Source organism: Monodelphis domestica, chromosome 2 (genome assembly GCF_027887165.1).
Source record: "Monodelphis domestica isolate mMonDom1 chromosome 2, mMonDom1.pri, whole genome shotgun sequence".
Lineage (NCBI taxonomy): Eukaryota > Metazoa > Chordata > Mammalia > Didelphimorphia > Didelphidae > Monodelphis > Monodelphis domestica.
The window spans coordinates 170613584-170636242 of NC_077228.1; the positions used below are offsets into that span (position 1 = coordinate 170613584).

The 22659-nt window shown below is 43.1% G+C and overlaps 1 protein-coding gene across 1 annotated transcript in view; it reads right to left on the reverse strand.

The window, feature by feature from the left end:
* The window catches only part of SYT11 (synaptotagmin 11), a 35472-nt gene continuing 12813 nt past the window's right edge, over positions 1-22659 (reverse strand). The window contains exons 2-4 of the mRNA XM_007482046.3: positions 20319-21142; positions 4587-4710; positions 1-3581 (exon numbers count right to left, since the gene is read on the reverse strand). Coding sequence (XP_007482108.1) covers positions 3271-3581; positions 4587-4710; positions 20319-21142 — 1259 coding nt within the window. The 3' untranslated portion in view covers positions 1-3270. The remainder of the gene's footprint in view (positions 3582-4586; positions 4711-20318; positions 21143-22659) is intronic.

Consider the following 22659-nt stretch of genomic DNA (forward strand, 5'->3'; position numbering starts at 1 on the left):
TGAATGTGAATCAGTCTTTATTCTGCACGCGCACTGTGCATTAACAAATCCAACATACAAGATAGCGTTACATAGTGTAGGTTAGCATCACAGCGTTATGCAATGTCACACAGTTCATGTTAGATGTTTTTCTGTTTTTTTTGTTGTGTTTTTTCTTTTTAAAATTTTCGACACACTGTTTTATTTATTTGTTTTAGACATTTCTGAGTTTCATTTTTACAAGAGAAGACACAAGGTAAAGAAAGACCATGTTGGAGAGGGATTGTGGCAAGGGCAGTGTCCCTATCTTGAGCCTTCCGGGACATGTGGCCTGCTCTGCTCAGTCCCTCCCCTGAACAAGCCGTTTCTGTCCCAAAGACCAATTGTGTCTGGTTTTTGGATCGGGAACAAGCTCTATTCCAATTCAACAGGGGCATTTCTCTTGGGGGGCTCCTTTCCAGAAAGAGCTGGAAAAAGGAACCACTCTAGAAAGGGGCTTTTAATGCTGCTAAAAGCTCTATTCTTCCTAGAAGGGAGATGCCCAGAGGCAGAGCATCTCTCCAGACAAGTGACCATTTCCCAAACCTATTCCTGACCCAGAGAGAGTCTTGTGAAAAAAAAAAATAATAATAATAAGTGAGGCTGTGACTCTCTTGCCTACCCAATGATTCCTTGGAGGAGATGATCCTTTGGCTCTACCCTGCCAGGGAGCCTTGGAAGGAACAGGCCCGAGAACCACAGCCAGCTAGGAAACTTTGGGTCAACAAAGTCAAGGTCACCAATGGATCAGGCCTGAGGTAGGTGGGGAGGACCTGGTGCAGCCACCCCTGTAGCCAACATTGACTTTCTCTAAGAAAGACAGTCATGGAGGTCAGTGCGCCCCACCTACCCCCCAGTAACTGTTAACTGTTCCCCCATTCCCTCCCCACCCACTCACTACTCAAGAGATCCAAAGGATGGGAAGAATAAAGCTACTAGGGGAGGTGGGAGAGTGATGGGGAAGGGGAGAGGCAGTTTTCCCAAACCTATGTCAGGAGGGGCTACAGAGGCACACACAGTGCTGGGCCCAGGCCCAGCTATCTCCACCAGTTGCTTTGCATTGTTTCTGGGAAGGAAACAGAAGTGGGGATGCTCAGGGATTTCTGATCTTTAGGCATTAAGGCGATGAAAAGGAACCATTTCCATTTCTTCCTAAACGGGCTTCAAAACGCACCTGTTGGATTTACATTAAACTATCTCAAAGTGAGCTTTTAGAAAACAAAACAAAAAAAACTATCTTTTTTTTTTAACGTATGATACAATATTTACAATCCTTGGGGAACAGGACAGAGACTAGTCATCGGAACACAACTTAAAGGTGGGAGGAAATGGGAATGAGGATGATGGGGGAGGAAGGGAAAGAATGGGATTGGGGAGGCACTCCTGTTATCATTCCATCTACTCAGATCTTCCTATTTTCAAGAGATGATGATTGAAAAAAAACAACAACAACAAAAAGAGAGATTGTGTTTGGTTTTTATGTCTTCAGAGCTCCCTGAAAGGTTCATGGCAAGATGCACATCCTTTGAATAGCAGTTACCTGACTTTTCTATAGCCTTCCTTAGAAGCAAGTCAGGGGGAGCTTTTTTAGTGTAGTTATAACTCAATGGTATGTAGATGACTGATCTTTGAAGCCCTGGCTCAGTCTGTCACTTTTGTAGGCTGGGGGATGTCCTCTGTGGGTGGGTTTCACTAATATTCAGAATGTCCCCAGGGAAACTATCTGAAAATAAGGGAGAGATCACTGAGTTGGGAGTCAGGATATATGACTGTTCTTCCCTGCTCAATCAGTGACTGGACAATTGGCTGACCCTCTTAAGGGGCTCTATCTCATCATGTATAATCTCTGACCCTCCCTGACTCACAGAGATGTACTTGGTACCTTTGGGGATTGGGGGAGAGCGGGAAAGGTGCTATAGAAATCCAAGGGTGATGAGGGTGGCACTTTTTGACTTGGAAAGTGATTTAGAAATGTAAGCTTTTATTATCCTTTAATGTCATCATCACTGTCAGCACCATCACTTTCTTTCTAAGGGCTATCATTCAAGAATGAGTCATTTCTGAGAATATTTTCATTTAGAAAACAAAAGTTAACCCAAAAGGTCTGGGCCATTCCAGAGAAATTCCTTGGACAAAGTTTAGAAAAACCAAAGACCCATCTAGACCACTGTCAGATTTTGTGTCCAACCACCAATGGATGACTTCTGTATATGGCAGCATAATGGGCAGGTGGATGTCCTTCTCTCCTCCTTTCTCTGAAAGAAGCTGAATATGGTTTTTGGGGACCATTACACAGATTTCAAGACAATGGCATTCTCTTTGGGTCCAGGCTCTTTTTCCCCTCTTCCTTCCCCTCTCCCTCACTTTTTTGCTGTAAGAGATCCTCCAAATTAACACCTCTGTGGCTCTTATGGGGAAGTGTGACTGCCAGAAACCCAAGTACCACCAGGTCACGTCCAAGTGTTTTGTTGCATATGTGTAACCAAGGGACAGTTTCTATCAGTCATTCCCATTGCTCATTTATCTAGACTTTTCTACTGTAAACAAAACTAAACAAAATAGAATCCTTTCTACTGCCCAGCCTGGTGTTTGTTTCTTGGCCAAGAGCAGACTTTTTAGCTTTTGGCTCAATTCTTAATTAGGCAACAGCCAAGGATCTCTCCCATTCCTTGGGAAGAGGCCAGAAAGGAGGCCAAGACCAAGATGGTGGGTGAGGAGATGAGATGTTCAACGACAAAATTCAGAATTAAAAAACCAACTGAACAAACCACAACACCCTCCAGAGAAGCCTGGTAAAGAGAGGCTAGTTTCACATGAACCTCAGCAAACACAATTCAGCACGGAACAAGACTTTTTCATGGATTAAAATCTGTAACTCGATATTAGAAGTTACACTAATTCGCTTCAATTTGTATTAGACATGCAATTATGTGGTTACATTGTTATATATAGACTTGTATGGGGTCTTTCCCTCTTTTTTCCTCATTTTTTCCTTTTTCCTTTTTTTTAATTCTTTTTTTTTTTTAATTTCTAGTGCCTTGTAAAAGGAGAAAAAAATCATCATTGCTGGGAACCAAAGTACCAATCTGTTGCTGGGATTGTATGAGGTGTCCTTTGTGGTTTTTGTTTTGTACGAAAGTTTCTTATATGACTAAAATGAGGTTTTGAGTCCACCTCTCTGTATCATTTCCCCCCAATCCTCTCCCTAGCCCACCTCTCCCCCACTGGGTTTTGGGAGGGAGGGGGTCAGGATTAGTACTCGCTCAGACTGTGCCACTTGGCTATTGGCTTGCGGGGGCTCTCACAGACCTCTCGCCAGTGTTCTGCACCACCAGCTGTGACACTGTGAGCCCCCAAGATCAGCCTCCCTACCACCTCGTTCTTGGTGGTGCGGTCGAAGTCGATAACCAGGAACTCAATACTGATGTCAGGCAGCAGGTCAGTGGGAATATCATAGATGAAGGACTCATTGAAGACAGGATTCAAAGTGCACTTCTTCACGTGGGTTTTCTTCTTGGCGATGCGTTTCCTGCCATAATAGAGGTTCATCTTGACGTAGGGATCTGGGTGCCCGGATGGTGTAGGGAGACAGAAAAAGGGAGAGACAGACCCATGAAAAAGTTCTCTTTTATTGCCACCAAGGCAGAGATTATAGCTAGGGTGCCCAACCCCAGAATCTCACTTATCAGGAATATGGTGGAGGGGATTTATCCTTGAAGCAAGGGATGGGACTAGCCCACCCCCAAGATGCTATCTGAACTTCAAAGTCTAATATCAATTACAAGGCAGTCAGATTCAGCCAATTAGTTTCTTTGTGATGGCTTTATGGGTGGCTAGGAGTGTTGGTGAATATATTTGGGGCCAAAGGTAATATAAAAGCAAAATATACCAATAAAAATGTTTAAAAAGAAGAAAAAATATATTGGGTTTCTATTCTATGAACAGGGTGTAATCACTAAATGGCTGAATGATGGTCTGAAAACCTAGGGTTAGAATGCTAAGTAGGGTGGAATTGAACAACCTCATAAAAGCATGTTAGAGAAACCTCCCAAATGGAAAGCAGCCTTTTCAAGGATACCAAGGCTTCTAGGTAAATGCCTATCGCTCAGAACATTTTGGCCACTGGCCCAATCATGTCAACTCTAGGAAGAATGGTTTTTGCAACCTTCCTCTCAGAAAAATGGGAGCTAGCTATAAGCTAAGGTAGACAAATGGGAGTTTGAGAAGAGAGAGAGAGGAGAAATTAGAAACCCATTGGTTAGGGGGCAGCCAGTGGCTCAGATGATTGAGAGTCAGATCCAGAGAAAGGAGGTCTTGGGTTCATAAGGGGACTCAGATGCTTCCTAGCTGTGTGTCCCTGGGCAAGTCACTTAACCCTCATTGCCTAGCCTTTACCACTCCTCTGCCTTGGAGTCAAAGCACAATCTTGATTTTAAGATGAAAGGAAAAAAAAGAAAGGAAGGAAGGAAGGAAAGGAGGAAGAAAGGAAGGAAGGAAAGGAGGAAGGAAGGAAGGAAAGGAGGAAGGAAGAGAGGAAAACCCATTGGTTGATTGGAGTAAATAGCTGCTACCTGAGAGACCGGTGATATCCATCTTTGGCAAGTGTCTTGCTTTAAGCACCACCACTGTCATTCTCTGTGCCACTGGCTGGTAGGACAGGGAGACTTGCAGTTCCCCTCTGCTAATACACTTCTGTAAGGAGGAGACCAAATGTGAGGAGATTTAATTGGCAGAGAGTGTGGGGAAAGGAATATGGGGGATTCAGAGGACTTGGAAGAAAATTTATATAGAAGTAAAAGAAAGGTCCAATATATATAAAATATGCATGTTTGTGACAGCCAAGAACTGGAAGCAAAGCTTGCACCTATCAAATTTTTTTGTTTGGTTCTGTCCAACTCTCCATGACTACATCTAGAGTTATCTTGGCAAAGATTCTGGAGTGGTTTGCCATTTTCTTCTCCAGCTCATTTTACATATGAGGAAACTGAGGCAAACAGGGTTAAGTGATTCACCCAGGGTCACACAGCTAGTAAGTGCCTGATTTGAAGGCCATATTTGAAGTTGAGAAGATGAATTTTCCTGACTCCAGGTCTGGTGCTCTATTCATTGTGCCACCCAGCTGCTTCCTGCCAACTGGGGAAGAGCATAACACATTGCAGTATGTGCAGGAGTGTGGTGAACAGTTGGCCCCTGGCTCTGGACAGCAATCTGTTAAGTTTTCAGGGTGACCATTTATATCTCTAGCAAATAATATGAATTAGGACTTGATTTAGGACTTTTAAAAAATTGTCTAGACTTAAGAAAGCAGTGGGAAAAATGTTCATTTTTTTAGATTAAATTTAAAAGCGTGTTGTGTATACATTATTTCCTTCAAAGAGCTAGGTAAACATTTATCAGCACACCACTGGGTAAAGAACAATTGTTGTATAAGAAATGTTCAAGATGAAGTATTTATAGATACTCAGGAAGACACTTAGGAACTGATATAGAACAAAAATAAACAGAACCCATATGACATGGGCCAGTGGGTAGAGTACTGGACCTGTAGATAGACAGGTCTTCTGGAGTTCAAATCTGGCCTCAGACATTTACTAGCTTTGTGACCTTGGGCAAGTCACTTCACCCTGTTGCCCTCAGTTTCCTCATCTGCCAAATGAGCTGATGGAGGAAATGAGAAACTATTCCAGGAACTTTGCCAAGAAAACCCCAAATGAGGTCAAGAAGAGTTGGACATGATTAAAGAGGACCAAATAACAACAAATAGGAGAATAGACACAATGACCAAACAATGAAAGGCAAAACAATACTGAAAATAGCAAAAAGCAGAATCAGATTAGTGCAATGGCCGATCAGCTCCAGAGGACTAATAATGAAACAGATTTCCCTTTTCTCAGTGAGGAGGTGGTGGACTCCAGGTGCAGAATAAGGTACATGAATTCACTTTCCTTAACTATACTTCTATATAACAAGGTACAATTCTATATTGAGTGGGGTATTATTGGGGAAATGTTGAAAAATTTCCCCCAAAGCATCAACAAAATCTGACCAGAGGATCTCACACACACACAAAGCCAAGAAATGTGAGAAAAGGAAGGGCAGCTAGGTGGGTTAGTGGATAGAGCATTGGCCTTGAAGTCAGGAAGACCCCAAGTTCAAATCTGACCTCAGACATTCCACTCCTGTAGCTCTGCAAAGAAAACTCCAAGTGGGGTCATAAAGTGTCAGACATGATCAAACAACAAAACAAAGAAAAAAGAGAAAAAGAAGGCCAGAACTGAGATGGGAAGGGGCACAGTAGCAAGGTCAGGAGAGTCTGAGAATCTTTATTTGTTCACTGGGGGGGGGAGGGGAGATTTCATTTAATTAGTTTATGTAGAATATTTATTTCGTTAATGTAGAATAATGTAGAATGTTACAAGATTCATGTTCTTTCCCTCCCCTCCTCCCATCCCCCTCCCGTAGCCAAGGAGCAATGCCACTGGGTTTTACATGTGTCATTGATCCAGACCTATTTCCATAGAGAATCTAGGTAGATGTTTCCTCCGTTTTCCAGCTCACAGCCCTTCCTACACACTTTAGTGATTGTCTTGTGGGTCACTGAGGTCCCAAAGTCTAATAATCTAATAGCCAGACTCTGGTGATGATCCTTTTTGAGCTGAGGCTAGTTCTGAAACAATAGAACAAGCTTGACACCTTTCCAGCTGGGTAGGGCATGCTGGAATTTGCGCCCTGTCAGCAGGATGGAGTTACTGGACTCGCAAACCCCAGGTCTGCGTCCAGGCTCTGCCTCTCCATAGCTGCGACTCTGAGCTGCCCCTGGAAACTGGGGCTACTGGCTTGCCCTATAGGGCTCACAGGGCTACGCTGAGGGGAAGGCACTTTGCAAACTTTAAGGCACTCTAGAAATGTGAGCTTTTGAAAACCTCTGGTCGGAGCTGCAACTAGGGCAGGGCTCTTGGTGCTTTGCCCCAGGGTGCCCCAGCTCAGATGGAACAAATATCTGGACCTGGAAGCTCCTGTCCCATTCTGCTCCTCCTTGGGGGCAGTGCCTGGCACATAGTAAACACTTAATAAAAATCTTACCTTCCATCTTAGAGCCATTTCTAAATATCAATTCCAAAGCAGAAGAGCAGTACGGGCTAGACAAATGGAGTTAAGGGACTTGCCCAGGGTCACACAGCTAAGAAGGGTCTGAGGCCAGATTTGAGCCCAGGATCTCCCATCTCTAGGCCTGGCTCTCTACCCACTGAGCCACCTAGCTTCACTGTAGTAGGCACTTTTAAAAATGCTTTATCAAATGACTGACAGTACAACTGAAGCCACAGACTCCTCAGATTGGACGATCCCTAAGTTCCCTTCCATCTCTTGCCTGGGGAATTGTGCTTTCACATACTGTCTCCCAAATGTCTTCATGGGGAACTGTAGTCAAACCCAAGGACTCAGAAGTCAGCTTGGTGTATCGTGGGGCAGGCACCTGCCTAAGAGCCAGGGGGCCAGAGTTCCAAGTCAGTGTTACCACTTACAAGCTGTGTCTCCTTGGACAAGTAATTGGACCTCTCTGAGCCTCAATTTCCTAATCTGCAAAATGGAGCTAATACTTGCCCTGCCTGTTTCTCAAGGCTGTCGGGAGTGTCCAGTGAAATAATAGATATGAAAGCTCTCTCTACATTAGAAAGGACTGTCTACTTTTAAAGGCTGGTTTTTACTAGGATGTTTTCTCTCTGGCCTCATCAGTTTTTTTTCCCCCATCTTTAAATTCTAACCTTGGTTGCATAGTATAGTAGAAAATTATTTATCAAGCCCCTAGAATGTGAGGGGGAACCTGAGTTCTAATACCAGTTCTTCTGGTAATTCACTACATGACCTTGAACAAGTTACTATGAGCCTGGGTTTCCTTAGTAAGTATTAAAAAAAAAAAAGCAGGAGGCAGGGGAAGGAGGAAGATATTTTAGACTAAATGATCTGTAAGGTTCCTATCTGTTCCTAAATAATGTTCTTCTAACTCAGCAGCTAGGTGGTTTAGTGGCTAGAAAGCCAGGCCTGGAGATGGAAGGTCTTGGGTTCAAATCTGATCCCAGATGCTTCTTAGCTGTGTGACCCTGGGTAAGTCACTTAACCCCCATTGCCTAGCCCTTACCACTCTTCTGCCTTGGAACTGATACTTAGTATTGATTTTAAGACAGAAGGTAAGGATTTAAAAAGAAAAAGATGTTATTCTGGTTTATGGTCAGAATAGGCTCTTATCTTTTCCACTAATAAATTTTGTCCTTTTTATTTTTTAAACAGGAAATATTTCCGGAGTGAGCAAAAAATAGATTTTGTGCGTGACTAGACAATGCATTGGCTCCATCCTCAACATCTCATGTTCTTCTCTAAGAGACAAATATGTGACATCTTGTTCTCAGCTGCCAAATTAATATTTCTAAGTCACAGGGTTGATCTTGTCACTCTTCTGCCTCAAGAACCTCGAATGGTCTTCATTGCCTCTAATTTAAAATTACTCAAACTAGCATTTGAAGTCCACCCACCACCCATCTGGCTCCCAACTGGCTTTCCAGATTTATTTCATGTTATTCCCTTCTATACAACCTACATTCCAGATAAATTGGCCTATTAGGACTCAATAATCCATTTCCTGTCTATCCTTTTTTTTTTAAACCCTTACTTTCTGTTTTAATATCAATAGTAGGTATCAGTTCTAAGACAGAAGAGTGGTAAGGGCTAGGCAATTGGGATTAAATGACTTGCCCAGGGTCACCCAGCTAGGAAGTTTCTGAGGTCTAATTTGAATCCAGACCCTCCCAACTCCAGGCCTGGCTGCCTATCTACTGAATCTCCTAGTTGTTCCCCCTCCCCATGACTTTTTATAAGCTGTTTCCCATAACTGGGACTCAAGAAGTTTATAATTTTGTAGGAGTGACACAATATATATACACAAATAAGAACATAAAAATAAATGTTAAGTGAATGCCAAATAATTGGAAGTGGGAGTTGGGGAGTGGGGGAAGAGAGCACTAATAACCTCGGAAGATTAGAAAGGTAGCATCTGGGGACAGCTAGGTGTCAGCAGGTTGAGAGGTAGGCATAGAAACTGGGGGTCCTGGGTTCAAATTTGACCTCAGATACTTCCTAGTTGGGTGACCCTAAGTCACTTAATCCCCATTTCCTAGCCCTTTTAGCTCTTCTGCCTTAGAACCAATACACAACATTGATCTTGAGACAAGACAGGTCTAAGGGAATGGCAGAAGGAAGGTCCCAGGACCCCCCCCCCAACCCAGAGCACTGACCCTGCAGTAGCAGAGGGAACCTCAGGGCCAGCAAAAGTGCTGTACTGAAGGGCATAACTTGAAAGCAACCTGGGTCAGTCTAGGGGCATCCAACACAGATGGCAGGGAAGCAGCCTAAGAGAGATGGGGGGAACCTGTAGCCCCCTGGCTGGGTCCTTCCATCAGAGTCTCACTGGAGGTTTTTACCTTGGGGCACATCCAGACTAATCCAGTTGAACCTAATGTTATCAGGAGCCCTCAGAGGTCAGGGAGGCCAGGACCCCTCCTCCCTTAGAGTGCAGGGCCTCCCGAAAGGACAGGTACCTTGGGGTGGGCAAAAGCACTGGTTTAAAAAAACAAAAAAGGAAAAAGAAAGGTGGCATCTGAGCTAAGCCTTGAAGAAAGTTAGGAATCCCAAAAATTGGACCAATATACACATATCACATAAAACCAAGGATGGAAAAGTCTGGGAATGACTTCCAGATGTACAGAGAAATGAAGGGACTTGCCCAAAGTCACAAAGATTTGGAAGGAGGCCAGTGCTCTTTCCAAAGGAGGCAGTGAGCTCCCTACCCTGACAGCAGAGAGGGACAGATACCTGTCAGGGAGGCTCTAAGTCAAGGGTTCCTATAATGACTCTTTTTTTTTTTTACATGTTATAGACTCTTTAGGCAGAATCTGGGGAATGCTATAGACTGCTTCTCAGAGTAATGTTTTAAATGCATAAAATAAAATACATAGGACTACAATGAAGCAATTAGATTGAAATAAACATGTTGTTTTTCCCATCCATGTTCATGGACTCCCTGAAATTCATCCATGATTCCCAAGAACCTTTTACTATAGGTACTTCTGTACTTTGTAGGAAACTGAACTGATGGTTCTCTTTCCAGCTCTAAGTGCTATAAAATAGGTTGATCGCTAGTCTGTGCTAAAACCTACTTATCTGAAGCTTAACTTTTTGGAAAACAAAAATAACTCAATATTTTTAAAATTCAGTCTTCTATGAGGTGTCCCAAAAGTCTTAATGCTGTTTTATTTAAGCTTTGTCAGCTTCAAAATGCACAAAGATTTTTGGGACACCCAGTAGGCTTCACAATACAATTCACTGTTATTTATTCATTGTTCAATTTGCTTTTGTTCAGTTGTTTCAGTCCTGTTCCACTCTTTGTCACCCCATTTGGGGTTTTCTTGGCAAAGATACTGGAGTGGTTGGCCATTTTCTTCTCCAGCTCATTTTACAGATGAGGAACTGAGGCCAACAGGGTTAAGTGACTTGCCCAGGGTCACGTAGCTAGGAAATATCTGAGGCCAGATTTGAACTTGGGAAGATGAGTCCCTATACTTTATTCACTGCACCTACCTAGATGCCTATTCAATTCCTTTAGGCAGTTAAAAAAAAAAGATTAAGTGGGGTAACCTGCTCTCCTTCTACAGCACTGAAAGCTAACAGAGGCCCCAGAGTTCACTGGGTTTCTCTCCCTGCTCCTGGGAGTGCCTCCTCCCCACTTCCTCCTGGTCACTCTGTCCAGTGTCTTGTGATCAATCAGGAAGTGCAGCTCGGTGCCTGACCGAAGGTCCCCCCATTGCAGCTCCAGCCCGTTTCCTTTTTTTCATGTTTAGACATGAACAGCCCGGGTCTTTCCTTGGCCAGTGTGGCTGGCCTTCCTCTGAATTCTTTTGTGGTACCCATTCATAAGGTCATACATCACAGAGAGCGAGACGGAGCCCAGCGGATCCTTTGGTTTAACTCCTTCATCTTACACATGACAAACCCGAGCTGAGCTGATTTGCCACCAAGGTCACACTGCTCGGGCAGGGAAGGGCAGAGTGGGGACTCAGGCTGGCCTTCTTTTCCTCTGTGCTTTGCTGCCTTCACACTCCCGGCTCACGGCCCTCCCCCCCTTCCCCTTCATCTTATTGGTCTTTTACATCAAACACCCTTTCTGTAGGCTGAATGCCCCAGCTCCTTTCCTGTTTGTTTTGGTCTCTGCCCTGGCAGAGGGCCCCCCCTCCAAGCCTGGGAGCCGGTGGCTTCCCATCTGCATGGCCAGATCTGTTGCCACCCTAGCAGCCCAATGCCTTTAGATTCTGCATGGAAGGCCCTGGGTCCGAAGCTATTCTCGGATTCTCCATCCCCTTCTCACACCCTTCTCCCCTTCCCCTCATTCCCAGGCCAAATAGCAGCGTCGATGAATGGGGCCTTTCAGAAGAAAGGGCTATTCAGGGCTGGGAGGGAGCCGCTTTTCTCAGCCCCTCAGCCTATTAAAGCAAAGACCCTGGGAGACATTCAGGCAGAGGCAAAGGGGGGAGAAGGCTTTGTCCCTGCTACAGTAAGGCTGTGAGATATTTTTAGAAGAGGGCCAGGATCCCAGCCTCCTCCCTTCTCTGACTCCCCTCCCCCTTTTCAAGAGTAGAGAGAATTAGGAACAGTGGTCCTCAGGGACAAGCACAGTAGCAAGAAATGCTTCAGAGAGCCATGTCCATCTAGGCGTATAATTAGCAGGCAATTCACATCCTTCTTTTATAGCAGTTTTCTAGTTAAAATTTCATTATTGTTCCCCAGAAGACTGGCATTTCTTGTTTTCTCCTCCCACAATCATTTATTTCTCCAGCACTGGAGGTAGAATGGAAGGAGATATGTGTATCCAAGTCCTGGAACCTTTGGGGCCTTGAATAAATCATTTTCCATCTCGTGACTCAGTTTCCTCATCTCTAAAATGAGGGAGGTGGATGATGATTGTTTACCTCTCTGTCAGGATGGTCAAAAGAAAGAAATTCTGTGGTTCACAACTGCCACTAGCCCACATTTTCTCATGGAGTGCAACACACTGACCCAAAGGAAAGGAGGAGGACCTGGATGATGGCAACAAGAACAATAGTAATAATCTGCCTGACTGTTCTTTGATTATTCTCATTGTAAATCATCCACTGTGATCTTAATTCCTTTCTGCCTCCATTAGGGAAGGCAATTAAAAGTGACTGTGAGGGAGCAGCTTCGTGGCTCAGTGGATTGAAAGCCAGGTTTGTTGAGAAGAGGTTCTGAGTTCAAATGCAACCTCAGTTACTTCCTAGCTGTGTGACCTTGGGCAAGTCACTTAACCCTGTTTACCTACACCTTACTGCTCTTCTGCCTTAAAACCAACATATAATATTCAATCAATATTGATTCAAAGATGGAAGGTAAGGGTTTAAAAAAAAAAGAGTGACTACAAGGGCCAACTCAATGGAGAGAGAGCCAGGCCCGACTTCAAATCTAGTCTCAGACACTTCCTAACTGTATGACCCTGGGCAAGTCACTTAACCCCAGATGCCTAGCCCTTATAGCTCTTCCCCCTCAGAATGGATATTTATTTTCCATGCTAAGACAGAATGTAAGGGTTTTTAGGTCTTTGGTGTTTTGTTTTTTTTTAAGAGAGACTATAATAAAAATACCCCTAGATTTTTCATACACTTGGCAGTACAGCCAACTGTCCTTCTCACACATTTTAAACTCAGCATTCCATCTCTGCCTTCCTGCTTTTACAAGGCTGTTACCTTGGATGGTACTCTCTTCTCTCCTCTGCCTCCCAGAATCCTTTCTTTCTTGGAAGGTTCATCTCAGCTATAACTTCCTATATGAGGCCTTTTCTGATCCTCTAGTTATTTTACGCTCTCTCCTTAGAGTATATTTACTTGTTTTTTCTTTTTCTTAAACTCTTATCCTCTGTCTTAGTATCACTTCTAAGACAGAGGAACAGTAATGTCCAAGCAATGGGGGTTAAGTGATTTGCCCAGGGTCACCTAGCTAGATTCTAACTCAGGCCCTGCTGACTCCAGGCTTAGCTCTCTAGGCACTGGGCTACCTAGCTGTCCCAGATTATTATATTTACTCGTACAAATGGTGTAGTTCTCTAGTAGAATATAATCTCCTTAAAGGCAGAGATGATTTTCCTTTTAATTTTTTTTAATCCAAAGCCTTTAGGACTGGGTCTTATAAAAAGAAGTTGCTTAATCAATGCCTGAATTGAACTTTTGATCATCTTAACTCCTGTCCAAAGGCTAATTCCATTTTTACTCATATATACTTTCTCCTCAAGGCAAATTCAAGAATCTATTAGGTACTGTGTAAGGTGGGCAGTTCAAATCTCTCCTCACATACATCCTAGCTGTGTGACCCTGGGCAAGTCATTCAACTCTGTTTGTCTACATTTCTGCATCTTTTAAATGGACCGGAGGAGGCAATGGCCAACCACTCCAGTATCTTTGCCTAGAAAACTCCCAAATGGGGTTTACAAAGAGTCTAACACGACTAAAATGAAAACTACAAATGTATAAGAGAGCCCTTACACAGAGAACCTGAAATCTGGAGGAGAGAAATAACTTGCTTTTAGGGTCACACAGTGCAATGGAGGCCAAGTCAAAACTGCCAGCTGGGCTCCTTCTACTAGGTCTACTTTGAAGCCCAGCTGGAGGAAAGAAAAAGGTCCATTTCTCTATCTATTTTGGGGGGGAAGAGGTGACGATCCAGGGAGATTCTAGAAATAAGGGGAATTCACAAACAGCTTGCTAAGAACTCCTGGGGGTGGGGGAGGCATAAGTGACAAAGAAAATGGGAGCTCACCCTTTAGGGAGTCTGACTTGAGAGGAGAAATTGAGTAGGGCTGGGTTTTTTAGCTATGGCAGATGGGATCTGGATTTAGATTTCTAGAAAAATAATGTATTTATTCTCTGAGAGATTCTATAAACTGTGAACGAGGGGATGGTGGAGAGACCATAGAGGAATCAGGGACCTTAGAAGAGTTCTTCACCTGGGCCTGTGATCTTGTTTTTAAAAAATATATTTTGATAACTGTATAGTTTCCTTTGTATTCCTATGTATTTTGTTTGGGGCATTTAAAAACATTCTTTTGAGAAGGATCCATGAGCCTCTTCAACAAACTGATAAAGGGGGAGTTGGGGCATTAAGGAAAAAAAAAGGTTAATGATATTTGTCTTTTATAAATAAGAAAACAAGCCCAGAGAGGGCAAGTGATCTACCCCAACTGCACAGCCAACAGAGATGGGCAGAGATGACTCCAAATCTTGTGCTTTTTCTAACGCATTACATTGTCTCCTCTAGAAATAGTCTGATGTCATCAGATCTCTCCAGCCTTACTTTATATTATTCTCCAATATATGATACCCTCCAGGCAAATTGAACTCTTCTATCCCTCTGCCTCTCTCTCCAAGTTTATTTTCCTAAGCCTCAATCTCTTTATCGGTAACATTAATTTAGTCATTAATCAAATTAATCCTAACTAACCTAATTCTTAGATTAGCAGAATCTAAGTTCATATGAGTGGTAGTGTGGTAACAGTGGGTTGGGTTACATGATGTCTAAAGTCCTTTTCGGTTTTGAATCCTGTGATCCTTAAACACAACCTGCTATTTTTCACTTCTCTATCTTTTCCTAGAATATTCATTTTTCCTTCCATGCTATCTTTTAAAGCTTATCTCAAATATTGCCTCTTTAAGGAAGTCTTCCCTAATTTCCCCTGTGGGTAATGATTCTCATCTTCAGATCTCACATAACACTTGGTGCTTTGATAACGTACTTGTTTTATTTATTTTTACATTTTTAAAAGTCCCTTATGTTCTTTCTTAGGAACAACTCTAAGACTGAAGGCCAAGGGCTAGGCAATTGGGGTTAAATGACATGCCCAGTTAGGAGGCATCTGAGGCCATATTTGAACTCAGGTCTTCCTGATTCCCCTCTAGTGTATTTGTTACAGAGGCAGCTGTGGCTCATTGATTAAGAGCACTGACTCTGGAATTAGGAAGACCCTAGTTCAAATCTAGATTTGGACTCCTTCTAGCTGTGTGACTCTGGCAAGTCAATTACAAGTCACCAACAGAAGGATGGAGAAGGAAGTGGGAAATCACTCCAGTATCCTTGCCAAGAAAACCTCACGGACGGTTATGAACCACAGAGTCATGAAGAGTCAGACAGGACCAAACAATATACTTGGGTAATAATATTATATTGTGTATCATTTCTCCTTGTTCTCACTTATCTGTAAGCTCCGTGAGGGCAGGGAGCATGTGGCATCCAAACTTGGCATTCCCTTTCCCAGTCCTGATCTCCATTAGTAGCCTTGTGGGTGCTCAATAAATGGTTATTGGCTTACTCTGGAAGGGGGGTGGGGTCGGGGGTTGAATGAGATGACACTTCTGCCCTCTGAGGCTGGGACTTCTTTGTATAAACTCTTGTATTGTCCTGCTCTGGGGCCTTCTGGGGGGCCGGGGGGAAGGGCTGCTCTATCTGCCAGTCCCAGCTTATTCTTTCTGAAGGGAATTAATAAAGTGGAAAGAAACATGGCTCATGCCAAGAGCCCCTGGCTATTTAGCAAATGTCATTGACTGAGTTCTCTGCCTAGTGCCCTGGATTTGGGGTTGCTATGTTCCCAGACCAAATCTATCCCCATCTCCCCCACCCCCTTCTCTCTGTACAGTCCTGTGGTTCAACTGTAGCTTCTACGGCCAAGGGTCCACCTTCCTTCCCCAGCTCTCCTGCAAATGACCCCCACAAGATGGGTCCAAAAGGCTGCTGATACTGTGGCTGTTATCAGTAGGAATCTGGCTGATCATTTTATTGAAGTTACACTCACCTCATTAATTCAATGGTTGCTCCAAGAAAAGGGATCATCCCTTTAAAACTAACTAGAGAGGCATTGATCCAAGTCCTTAGATTTTAGAGATTCCTGTGTTGAAAGGCTAAACAATTATGCTCTAGATGACCCGTCCCAGGATACAACTGTCTGAAATTTTGTGGGTCTATCTTCCTAGCTCCTTATTTGCATTATATTCCTTTCTTCCTAGAACCTGAGCCCCTTTTCTCTATAATGTAATTCATGGACACCCACTTTTCCTGAATCATTCCAAAGAACTCCCCAAGAGGCTGGGTTGGTACTAGAGTAGAGGCCAGCCCCTAGAGGTAGCTGGGGGCTAAGCCCATAGGGATCCCTTGGACTCTGTTGGCTGCCATAAGCAGAAAGAACTAGTCAAAGTCAACATCATGATGAGGAAGAATAGTATTTGAAGGCAGAACAGAGCCTCAACAGAACTGTAAATTAGAATTCAGTGGTGTCAAACTCAAACAGAAATGTATCTCTTTGGAGCCTAGAAAACCACAAATTAATATGATCTATATTGCATTTTTAAAACAATGCCTAATTACATTTAAAAGCATTATATAAATTATTTTACGTATATTTTACATAATCTTATTATATATTATAATATATATTTTAAATCTTTCCCTTCCCTCTTAGAATCAATACTATATATTAGTTCCAAGGCAGAAAAGCAGTAAGGGCTAGGTAATGGGGTTAAGTGGTTTGCCCATAGCTAAGGAAATGTCTGAGGTCAAATTTGAACCTAGGACTTCCTGTCCTATAAGCTCTCTGTCTACTGACCCACTGAGCTTCCCTACCTGCCCCATCTGGTTTGGGTTGTATTCATGAGTTTTACAGGCTATGAGTTTGACATCACTGAATTAGATAACGTGGATCCCAGTGGCTCCCACCTCCTTGTTGCTATTTTTCTATCTGCTTTGTAATACTCCAACCTTATACCTCTTAGGTATTCACTACCTCCATGTCCTTTTTCCAAATCCCCTCTGGTAAAAGATATGTTTTTAAGGAAGGTTTAACACTCACACAAAAGTAGGCATATCTGAGAACAGATTAAAGTACTTCCTCGTCTGGGAGGTCATGGCAACAGGAATGAAAGCCTTAATTCCAGAACTCCAGTTGGAAGGGGCCTCAGAGGTTATCTAGCCTAAGCTTTACCCCAAGCATGAATGTAATCTGCAACAGCCCTAACAGCCTCTCCCGTTGGAGACTTCTAGCGAGGGGGAGACATTATTTCCTATTAAATTAAAGAAATGAAACCCTAAACCCAGAACTGAAAGCCAGGAGAGCTTTTGGATATACCACTGGGTGACCTTGAGGAAGGTCAATTTATCTCTCTGGGTATCATTGCCCTAATCAGTAAAATAAGGCATCAGATCACTTTTAAGGGGTCTCCAGCTGTGATATTATGATATTCTATGGTAAAAAAGAGAAGATTTCAGGGTAGGGTTGCAGGATGGAGGGTAGAAAAATAATTGCCTGATGTCCCAAGTTTTTAATCTTTCCCCATGCCTCTTATGACTATAATATATACATACAGTATATACATATATGACCATAATGTATATATACACACACATATATAGTTATATAGCAGTCCTGATTTTTGTATTTATTTATCTGCATGTATTTTGGCCAGTTCTCTCCTCCCCACTTAGAAAATAAGCTCCTTGAAGAGCATACAGGGGCTGTTTCACTTTGTATTCTCAGCACTTGGCACATCACATGCCTAATAAATAAATGCTTATTAAACTGAATTGAATTAAGGAAGGGGTTGGGGTATCTACAATGTGATCATTTACTCCTCTATCCTTAAAACTGGCCCTGCCTATGGAAGGTCAACTGTGGAATTGGGAATGGGAGCCTTCCATTTCAAATATAAATAAGGGAAGAGTAGGACAAGGCAGCTGGATAGAGTGCTGGGCCTGAAGTTAGGAGGACCTGAGTTCAAATGAGTCCTCAGATACTGACTAGCTGTGTGAGCCTGGATAAGTCACCTCACCCTGTTTGCCTCAGTTTCCTCATCTGTAAAAAAAGCTAGAAAAGGAAATGGTAAACCATTCCAGTATCTTTGCCAAGAAAATCCCAAATGGGGTCAGTTGGGAAGAGTTGGACATGAATGGGATGACTCAACAAGAGTAGGAAAAGGAAACAGAAATGTATAAGGTGAGCCCAGGAGTGTATATTTACTTGTCAGACCCTGAATAGGAAATGGATGATGAGTTACAGCTCTAGGTTTGAACCATAAAAGGAGGCTATGCTGGTTTCTGGGCTGTGGGAAATAATTCACTTGAGAGGCCAACTTCATTATTGGTGAGAAATTAGTCCCCCTGGAATGAATCAGTTGTTAAGATAGAGTCAATCAGAGGCCCTAGTTCAAATATGGCCTCAGACAATTCATATTGGTGTTCTGCCTTAGAATTGATAGAGACATAGGGGAAAGGTTTAAAAAAAAGGTGGAGTCAATCAGACAAAGGATTCTGTGAGTAGGAATTACTGGTAGAGAAAGGGCAGCTTGAACATGTTCTGTAGGATAATAATAATTATAGATAATTATATCATTCTTACTACTACTGATGAAGATATTCACCTCTACTCAAGTTTTATAATGCTTCATCATGGTGAGGATGCAATCTTGGGTTCTTGACAGCTGTTCTAATAGGGCAGAAGCTCTGGCAGATCCTACTAAGCTTTAAATGTTTTGTGAATTCTGGCCAAGCAGTGGATTCTGGATCTGCTATTTTAAAACCAAACTAGCCGATTTCTGGGAGGTTTCTCAGTCACTAGGGGATAAAATCTCTTTGTTTTGGCTGTGGCCATTCACGAAGATTGTTTGAAAAGTCTACAAGGTGTTATTTAGGTGACTCAGTCATGTCTGGAGACTGGAGGTCCTGGGTCCAAATTTGGCCTCAGATACTTCCCAGCTGTGTGAATCTGGACAATTACCTTAACCCCAGTTGCCTAGCCCTTACTATTCTTCTGCCTTGGAGCCAATACTTTTTTTAAAGGTTACCAAGGAAGGGTTGCTTTCTATGTTGATAGGGGAAGTAGCCAAATCATTGAAGTTATGGGTCTTTGGAGGTATCAATTAACAATCATATTAATAATGATTGTAATAGTAATTCATTTATAAAGTGCCTGGAATTCTCTCCTTCCTTATCTTTGTCCCCTGGCTTCCTAAGTTTTTTCAGTGCCAGCTACAATCCCACCTTTTAGAGGAAGCCTTTCCTGATCTCCCTTCATATTAGGCCTTCTCTCTGCTGACTATCTCCAATTTACCATGTATGTATCTTTTTTTGGTACATATTTGTATATTGGCTCCCCCATTAAAGCAGAGATACTTTTACTTTTCTTTGTATTCCCAGCACTTGGTACAAAGCACATGCTCAAATAAATTAATGAATGTAGTCACTCTCTCAGCTTTTGGGGAAAGGAACAAGCATCCTCTGGGATCAGCCTCAGAACTGGGTTCACTTCATCCCCATAATCAACATTGCTGAGGAGTTACTTTTACAAAGACTAGTGCTCAGCCTTACAGATCTATTTTCTTGGTTTAGGAGACCTGACTCGGCTACATCTTTTATTCAATTTAAGATTACTGATAGACTAGTTTCATTACTTCATTTGATTCTCATGTCTTCTTGATGAAGTAGATAGTGTAAGTATTCTCTTTATTTTACATATGAGGAAACTGAGGCTCAGAGAGATCACAGAACTAATAAAGTGGTGAATTCAGGTCTCAAACTCTGATTTTCTGATTTCAGATTCAGTACTCCCTCTACCACACAGCAGTGTGCTCTCAACATGGTACAAATGAGCAGAATTTTAGGAATTCAGCTTGTTATCATAACTGCTCCTTCCTGGGTTATCTCAGAGACGCCAAGAAAATGACCACTTGACCACTAGAGATGTCTGTTTTGTAGTATACCACTATTGCTATCTTCATCTCTTCTCAACCTTGCAGGGTTGTTATGAAGATAACAATATTGACACGATATTTATTAGCCCAGTTATTAGCTAGCCTGAAGTAGGTGCTTAATAAATTCTTATTCCTTTCCCTATCCTTTACCCTCCCTATGAACACTGGAAGGACAAGGATGAGCATTAGATGTGTAGAATCAGAGGACCTGGATTTAAGCTCCCTTCCTGACCCTTATTAGCTGTGTGTCCTTGGTCTAGTCTTTTAACAGCAGCCTTGGTTTTACCATCTGTAAAAGAGCTATAATAAATCTTAGGGTGCCTACATCTACTTCACAGTAGAGGAAACTCTTCATAAACCTTAAAGTATCATCTAAATATGAATGGTCATTGTCATTTTTCAGCAGCTTTATCCCATCCTGGCTCCCACCCAAGCCATCTCCCTCTTCCCTGCCCACATCACCTGGATATTTCTCTTGATGATGTCCCGGGTCAGCTGAACCTTGCCAGTACTAGGATCCACCCCAGCCAGTGGTACCATGACCTCACCAATGACATCATCCCGGGAGAAGCGGTCAAAGCTGAGGACCAGAAAGTGTAGCACAAGATCCTGCAGCTGGCTGTAGGGGATGCCATAGAAAGTAAAGGTCTCATCGAACACAGGGTCCAGGGTCTTGCGTAGCACTCTTGTCTTCACACGGTGCCGTTTGTCTGGGAGGATGGTCATTTTGATGTAGGGATCGGAGCCCTGGGTCTGGTCATCCATCACTGGCAGCCCATGGGCTTCTTGGATTGTCACTACCAAGGCTTTTTTGGGGAAATTATAGTCCACTGAGAAGGTAAGAGACCCCAACATAACATCTTCTTCTGGGGAAGATGGGGAAGCGGTTTTGCTTCCCCCAGGGGTCAGGCTCTGAACTGGGCTCAGTTCATCCCCATAGTCCACCTTGATGGGGAGCTGGTCTATACAAGGGCTAGTGTTCAGCCCTCCAGGACTCTTCTCTCGGTTTAGAAGACCTGATTCGGCTGCATCTACCAAGAGATTCCCCCGTCCACCATCCCGCCCTGGGCCACCTTTGTCTCTCCTCACGCGGATGATTTTCTTCTTGTTGCTCAGAGTCTCAGGGTAGATGCTGATGCCCTTCAGCATGTGAATAAACTTGTAAGGGGGCGTCTTGTGCTTCTTCTCAGCCTGTTGGTGGCAGCAGGTCCAGACAAAGACTGTCACAGACACAGACACCACCAGCACAGTGGCCCCGATGAGTCCCAACACCACGGGGGATACATCTGAGGGAGAACAGAGCACAGTCAAGGCTGGAGGACCTCCATTCTTACCCCTCCCCTTCCCGCCCTGTGTCATTTCTCATTCACTCATTCAGTCACTCATTCAATCACTCAGTGTCAGAGAATCTCAGAGCTGGAAAAGAACTGGTAGCCATTTAATCTAACCCAAATTTAAACATGGTCCTCTTCACCAACCCACCCCATACCAGTTCTAATAAACTCTCCAGGGGTAGTGACTTCACTACCTGTTAAATCAGGTGTACTGATCTGGCCAATTCCAGATTTTACTTGTATTTTCTAGAGAGCCAAAGCCAGAGACCAAATGACCCGAAAGTAGAAATCTGGATGGAGGCAGGTGGGATAAAGAGAGTTATTGGGAAGATTCCTCTGTAGCTACCTAATGACAACTGATACCTAAAAAAAAAGGAATTCCTCCCAGTTCTCATTACAATATACTCAATAAGTGGACTAGTCTCTGATTTTCTTATACGTTTCTCTTGTCCTCAGACCATGTGATCCAGTGATGTTCCTTGCTTCTCCTCAAGTAAGATTTGATTTTGGGTCTTTTCACTGGCTGCCCCTCATGCTTAGAATGCTCTCCTTCTCATCCTTGTCTTCTGATTTCCCTAGTTTCCTTCAAGTCTCAGTGAAAATCCCACTGTCTGCAGGAAACCTTTCTTAGGCTTCCTTAATCTCCATTTCTTCCCTCTGATATCATCTCCAATTTATCCTGTACATATCTTGTTTGTACATAGTTTTTGCATGCTGTGTCCCCCATTAGAATCTGAGCTCCCTGAGAACAGGGACCATTTTTCTTTTGTTTTATTTTTACTTTTCTTTATATACCCATTATTAGCACACTGCCTGGCACATAGCAAGGGCTCAATAAATATTTATTGATTGACTTGACCTACGACTTCTAATGAAGGCAAATACAGCACAGTCTACTTCTATATTGGAGTTCCAATTGTTAGCAAGTTCTTCCTGAAATAACCCTTAATGCATTCGTGTAGTGCCTGGCACATAGTAGGAGTTTAATAAATGCTTGTTGACTTCATCGACCTCAAGACTAATTTTGCCCCTTGCAGCTTCGATCCATTGCTCCTACATCTGCCCTCTTGGGTCAAGCAGCACAAGTTTCATTCTTCTTCTACATGCTAGTCCTTCAAATACCTGAAGACAATTATTGGATACTGGTTGAGTATTTCCTTCTCAAGGCTAACTAGCTCAGTTCTTTTAACTGATTTTCCTATAAAACAGATCCTTTGGGGGCAGTTGGGTAGCTCAGTGGATAGAGAACCAGGCCTGGAGACAGGAAGTCCTGGATTCAAATGTAGTCTCAGATACTTCATGTCTGTGTGACCCTGGGCAAGACACATAGCCCCAATTGCCTAGCCCTTACTACTCTTCTACCTTAGAACTGATACTTGGTATTGACTCTGAGACAGAAAGTAAGGATTTTTAAAAACCCAAAAAAATCTGATCCTCCTATTACATGAACTCAAGACTCCAGGTGCCCC